Here is a 6934-nt window from a genome sequence, read left to right as displayed (position 1 = left end):
GGAGAAAACACGAAAAAAATGACAATTAAATTTTGAAACATAGTTTATCTTCAATTTCGGCTCTATAAAATTCAAAATTCAACCGAAAAAAAGAAGAGAAAAACTAGCTAATTCGAAACTTTTTGAAAAAATAAAAAAAATAATTTATGGAACATCATTAGTCATTTTTCCTGATTAAGATTAATTTTAGAATTTTGATGACATGTTTTAAATAGGTTAAAATCCAATCTACACTTTGTTAGAATATATAACAAATTGGACCAAGCTATATTTCTAACAAAGACAAATCATTATTTCTTCTAGATTTTCCAGAACAAAATTTTTTAAAGAAATTAAAATGACTTTGAAATAAGATTTAAATTTGATTCTACAGATTTTCTAGATTTGCCAGAATATTTTTTTTGAATTTTAATCATAATAAGTTTGAAAAAATATTTCACAAATATTCTTCGTCGAAAAAACAAAAGCTAAAATGAAGAATTAAATCAAAATGTATTTATTATTCTTTACAATAAAAAAATAAATTTACTTGAACATTGATTTAATTTGTCAGGAAAGAAGAGGAAGGAATTTAAAAGGTTAAAAGGTATATGTGTTTAAAAATCCTAAAATCATTTTTAAGGTTGTATTTTTTCTCTAAAATTGTCTTTCTGAAAGTTATAAGAAGCAAAGTAAAAAAAATAATGAATTTATTTAAACAAGTGAAGACCAAGTCTTTAAAATATTTTCTTGGATTTTCAAATTCTATTTGAGTTTTGTCCCTCTTAGAATTAAAAATGTCGAGCAAAGCGAGACCAGCTTGCTAGTAAATAAATACAATTTAAAAAATAGAGGCAGCTCACTGGTAAGTGCTGCTATTTGAGCTATTTTTAGAACAGGCCAGCGGGCTACTCATCTGGTCCTTACGGGCTACCTGGTGCCCGCGGGCACCGCGTTGGTGACCCCTGATATAGAACATGCTATACGTTTACCAAACAATCTGTCACTCCTAATCGTTAAATCCCATGAAATCTTATACGTCTAGTCTCTTACGTGAATGAGCTAAATCATATTATTTGATATTTTACGCTAATGTGTTAATCATTTCACACATAAGTCGCTCCCGAGTATAAGTCGCACCCCCGGCCAAACTATGAAAAAAAAACTGCGGCTTATAGTACGAAAAATACGGTACAAACAAAAAATAAAAACTTAACTAAAAGCCTACCTTTTTTATATTTGCATAGTTTGTATGTTTTATTAATGTTGTAAATTTTATGTATCTAGAAAGTGTGGTCCTAAAGAGGTAGGCATTTTATGGAGGTCTCAAGAAGGTAAGAAATACAAGACTGTGTGTGTGTGTGTGTGTGTGTGTGTGTGTGTGTGTGTGTGTGTGTGTGTGTGTGTGTGTGTGTGTGTGTGTGTGTGTGTGTGTGTGTGTGTGTGTGTGTGTGTGTGTGTGTGGGTCTTAATGAGTCAAAGCGTGATGTATCGTTCGTTTCTCACCATGGCAGACACCACCCGGCTGATGTAGACTGGGTTGCTCCTGTTCAGGTAGTCCTTCCTTCTATTGTGTTGGTGGTGAGGGCTGACATTCAGCAGGTTGAGACACGCCTCCAGAACGTAGGGCTCGAACTTTTACAAAGGGAGAGAACATTTAGGGAATACTGGAAGTGCAAGGAGCCGCCTGTGAGTGCCTAACCCCTTGGTGTTACTTGGTTTTTGACTTCTTACCTGGTCTAAGGACCACGGTCTGGACACGATGTTCTTAGCCGTCCCCATGAAAAGCAAACAGGAGTCATTGTGGATGTATTCTTCTCTCTGGTCCTCAAAGGGAATGTAGACTGAATCCGCTGTATGACATTAAAACAAAACTTTGGTTTGGGCATGTCAACAATAACGAGTTAAGTCATGTAGAATTTATTTTCACTGTTCTTTTAGCTTAACCTTGGACGGTTACCTGTACGGTCAATGCATATGTCCGTGCACAAATGAGAGTATTAACCTGTGATTAATCATGATTAATCCAAATTCAATAGTGTGATTAACCTGATTTAAAAATGTATTATTTACATGTGTTCTTACAACCCCTATAAGGATCACTGTATTCTTAATAATCACTTTTCGTTACATTTTCCCTTATTCTCATACATTATTTGCTTTTACGAGGATAACATGGACTTGAGGTTTCACCTTTTGAGTTTTTTTATTTTTATTTCATTTCCCTTTATTTAACCAGTTAAAATACTCGCTGAGATTCAAATCTCTTCCACAGGAGTGACCTGGCCAAGAGGGCAGCAAAACAGGTTTCCTAATATATACAACAGCAGTTGCACACTATAATTAAAAACAAATTTAAAAAAATACTTACAACATTAACATAAGAAAAACTAAGTAAAAACAATTTAAAAACAGATTAAACACTAAAATAATATAAATAAAATACATTTAAAAAAACATGTTATAAAAATGTAAATACTAAATTAGATTAAATTATTGAATAAATTAATTATGAAATAAATACATTTAAAATATATGAAAAATCTACTACTACTTAGTTAATTAGGACAATATAATGTATATCAGTGTTTCTTAACCGCAGAATATCTGTTACTGTAATGACAATATCAAAGAAACAAAATAAGTTTTTAAGCGCAAAAATTACGATTTAAGCTGTATGTTCATTTTCACTTTCATTTCAATGAAAGCTTATTTAAGAAATATTTTTTATTATTACTAATTTAGCTAGAAATTATTTACCTTAACACTGCATAATTGTATGTACATCTTTTTTTTCTTTTGCAGTATATTCTTAACAATCACTTTTCGTTACATTTTCCCGTATCCTCATGCATTATTTGCTTTTACGAAGATTATATGGACTTGAGGTTTTACCTTTTGAGTTTTAAATTTTTATTTAATTTCATTTTCCTTTATTTAACCAGTTAAAATACTCATTGAGATTCAAATCTCTTTCACAGGAGTGACCTGGCCAAGAGGGCAGCAAAACAGGTTTCCTAATATATACAACAGCAGTTGTACACTATAATTAAAAAAATACCCACAATATTAACATAAAATTAAAAAAACGAAGTAAAAAATAAAATGTTTCAGTAAAAACTATTTCAAAACAGATTAGACACTGAAATAATATAAATAAAATCAATTTAAAAAAACACATTTAAAAAAATGTAACTACTAAATTAGATTAAATTATTGAATATACTAATCATCAAATAAATACATTTAAAAAATATGAAAAATCTACTACTACTTACTCCGTTAATTACGACAATATAATGTACATCAGTGTTTCTTAACCGCAAAATATCTGTTACTGTAATGACAATATCAAACAAACAAAATAATTTTTTAAGCGCAAAAATTATGACTTAAGCTGTTTGTTCATTTTTACTTTAATTTCACTAAATGTTTATTTAAAAAATATTTATTATTATTACTAATTTAGCTAGAAATGATTGGCTACAAATTATTAATCTTAGCGCTGCATAATTGTATGTACGTCTTTTTTTTTTTTTGCACTATATTTGATTGGTATCTATTTTTGTAATCAGCCTGATCAAATCGTTGATAATATTTTTGGGTGATTAACACACGCTTTGATATCATTTGACAAGGTTTATCCTGTTAAACTGTCAAGTAGGTTGGATACAATATGATTAAAGTCAAGGTTCTGTGTTCATATTCGACCCTGTGTAGTGGAAAAGTTGGGCCCCGAGGTCAAAAAGGTTGAGAACCCCTGAAGTTATTTCAATTAACTGTACTTTATTATATTTATTTTGGTTAACACATTATATACACCATGTCTACTATATCTATTCAAATGTATCAATATAATCATTAAAAAGTTTGTCTATGCAAACACTACTAAATTGATAACTTGGACAAGAAAGACGCAAATCTGTGAAAAAAATAAAAATGTAACATTAAGAAAAGTGGCAAAAACATAAATTTGAGGGATTCCCCAACTTACCTTGACACCAGGGGTTGCATAGCAGGATGAATTTGCCCACAGCACAAACCGTAGTCTTGCCTTTGGCGAACACCCACAGCTTAAATTTGTATTGGCCCACCGAGGCTGAGGCGGGGGCCGAAATAAATATTGTGAGGTTGTTGGGGTTCAGGCTGTCAGGGTCCATAAAGGCCCCCCAACGGCACAAAGAGAACTTTGTGGATAAAGTGACAGGCATGAGCACGTAGAGGCGGCCTGTGGGGAGAAGAAATTGATGTGAAGATCTGTTAGTTGGTCCAAAGAACACTTTGTAAGTTCACATTAAACTTTGGTTTTGTACAATTTTTCTCCATACTCAACATTTCCTTACAATATATAAGTGAGTGGGAATAGGAGTACTGTATTTGCGAAATGAGGATAGTTAGATGTGGTATGTAGTCTTAAAGACAAGTTTTGGAAAGTTTCAACAACTAAGCATTTTCTACTTTCAATATTATTTTTTGTTGATTAAATTTTCTTTAAAATTTTTAGATGTATTATTTTCAAAATATTTTCATTTTATAATATATTTTAATAAAATGTATAAATATTTTATGTGTTATAACATACTAATTCAATGTTTCATATTTTGCTTTAAATATATGTCATTAAAAAATATTTGATATAAGTATGTTATAATATATTGACTCAAATGTATGTATTTTTAATATTAACTTAAAATTTTGAAATAGTTTCTATTTTATAGCAGATATTTTATACTGTAAATGTATGTTATAATACGGAGCCCCTAAAGGAACATGGGGGGGGGGGGAATTTATAATTTTTTTTATTTTATTTTATATTTTAGACATGTATCTCGTGCGCACGAGAAACTTTTTATAAAGTTATAAAAAAAAAATTAAAAATGTATAATTTTTTTTTGTAGACATGTATCTCGTGCGCACGAGAAACTTTCTCGTGCGCATGAGATACATGTCTACAAAAAAAATTATTTAAAAAAAATTATAATTTATTTTTTTCTTTAGACAGTTTCTTTAGACAGTTTCTCGTGCGCACGAGATATATGTCTAAAAAAAAAAATACAATTATAATTTTTTTTTTTTTTTACATGTCTAAAAAGACAAAAAATAAAAATAAAAAAATCCCCCATGTCCCTTTAGGGGCTCCGTATTACAATATACTGATTTTGTTTTTTAATATTTTTTATTTGAGAATATTTTATATTATATATCATCCATCCATCCATCCATTTTCTACCGCTTGTCCCTTTTGGGGTCGCGGGGGGTGCTGGAGCCTATCTCAGCTGCATTTGGGCGGAAGGCGGGGTACACCCTGGACAAGTCGCTACCTCATCGCAGGGCCAACACAGATAGACAGACAACATTCACACTCACATTCATATATGCATATATATATATATATATATATATATATATATACTGTGTATATATATATATATATATATATATACTGTACATATATATATATATATATTTGTATATATACAAAATGTTGAATATACTGTATATATTAAAACACACACACTTATACAGTATATATATTTGTGTGCATGTGTGCATGTGTGTTACAGTATATTGATTCCACATGTTGTATGTTTTATATTTGATATTATATATATTCATGTTTTTGTAATATGTTCTTTCAATTCTTATCTAGAAATATTAAATATATGTATCAAATATATCTATGTATATATGCAGTATGTCATAATATATGTTATAATATATTGGTATTGCTCAATATAATGCTGCAGTTTCCAACAAATGTGATTTTTAATTTTTTTTTACATAAAATGCACATGCATTTCTTACGTTTAAATTATTTCACTTTCTTTCCTTTTTGCGGAACGAAAAAGTGACATAAACGTTTTTAATTTGTCGGCAACAATATGATTTGTATAGGCTCTATATGTATTGTACATTATTACACAATAATTGGATACAATTGCAACTAAACAGTACACACATTTGGACTCTTGCTCACACCATTAAAAAAAAAAAGATATCGATAGTATGGATACCAAGATTGGTATCAGTATCGGCTCAGTACTAGTGTGATCAAATATATATTTTCCAGTTACCTTTTATGTTTAGTTTCTAACTTTGTTGCCTTTTATTGTGCTGTAAAACCACCACTATTGTATATTATGAATGTCAACACGTAAACAATCGCTATGTTAAAATTGCAAGCTTGTAAACAATAATTGGTCATGCGCAGACATTTTATATTTTTTCCTTTTTTTTTTTTCAAGTCAAACATTCTAAAATAAGAGCTTACCTAGCAGGACTTTGACCCAGAGAGTGTCCGTGCTGGGGTCATAAGGTCGCGTCCCCAGCGGCAGGCTGACTTTGAAGGGGTCTCCTCTTCGGACCACCAGAGTTTTGGAGCCGCTGAAGCCGGCGGTCCGATGTCGCTCCAGATTCTCCGAAATTTCCAAGTCGACTTTGTGCATGCTGAATTCTGCTCGGAGAAATCGGAGGGTAAAGGATGCAGGATTTGAGAGAAGACAAAGATGTTGTGTCTGAGGTCTCACCTTTCGTCAGTGGAGACATGCTTTGTGTGAGTACAGTTTGGTTTGCACGCCTCCCGCCTTCACGCCACACCCCACGGAACATTCCACTTGCGCGGCGTGAAAATATGATGCGGTGCATCCAGGTTAATTATTGAAAACAAAACATCGGCAACATTGGGGACACGCCTATGAAGTCATCCCATCGCCGGAGGGCCGACACGTCACTGCTGGGCCTGTGCGTGAGTAATCACGTGCGGAGGACGCGTTGCATCACAGAAAACCCGCTTTTGTTCCTGGCGCTATATTAAGTCACGCAGTGTTCATTTCAAAATTAACTTCATTTAAAAAAGGGAGAAAGTGCTCGAGCAGTAGTTTTCAAACCGTTACACCTATGTCAGCACAACAACAGTCGTTAGGATGAAATTACCAGTGATGGGCAAGCTCCTTGG

The 6934-nt window shown here is 32.0% G+C and overlaps 1 protein-coding gene across 1 annotated transcript in view; it reads right to left on the bottom strand.

The window, feature by feature from the left end:
* tgm5l (transglutaminase 5, like) overlaps positions 1–6505 on the bottom strand; it is a 25239-nt gene extending 18734 nt beyond the window's left edge. Inside the window, exons 1-4 of the mRNA XM_062038309.1 lie at positions 6251–6505; positions 3974–4207; positions 1714–1832; positions 1486–1614 (exon numbers count right to left, since the gene is read on the bottom strand). Of these exons, the coding sequence (XP_061894293.1) occupies positions 1486–1614; positions 1714–1832; positions 3974–4207; positions 6251–6425 (657 nt within the window). The 5' untranslated portion in view covers positions 6426–6505. The remainder of the gene's footprint in view (positions 1–1485; positions 1615–1713; positions 1833–3973; positions 4208–6250) is intronic.
* Between the last annotated feature and the right edge of the window lie 429 nt (positions 6506–6934).

The sequence above is a fragment of the Entelurus aequoreus genome, linkage group LG26 (assembly GCF_033978785.1).
Source record: "Entelurus aequoreus isolate RoL-2023_Sb linkage group LG26, RoL_Eaeq_v1.1, whole genome shotgun sequence".
NCBI classification, from domain to species: Eukaryota; Metazoa; Chordata; class Actinopteri; order Syngnathiformes; family Syngnathidae; genus Entelurus; species Entelurus aequoreus.
Note: the sequence above shows the minus strand (reverse complement) of the source record. Positions and strands in the feature narration are given on the sequence as shown.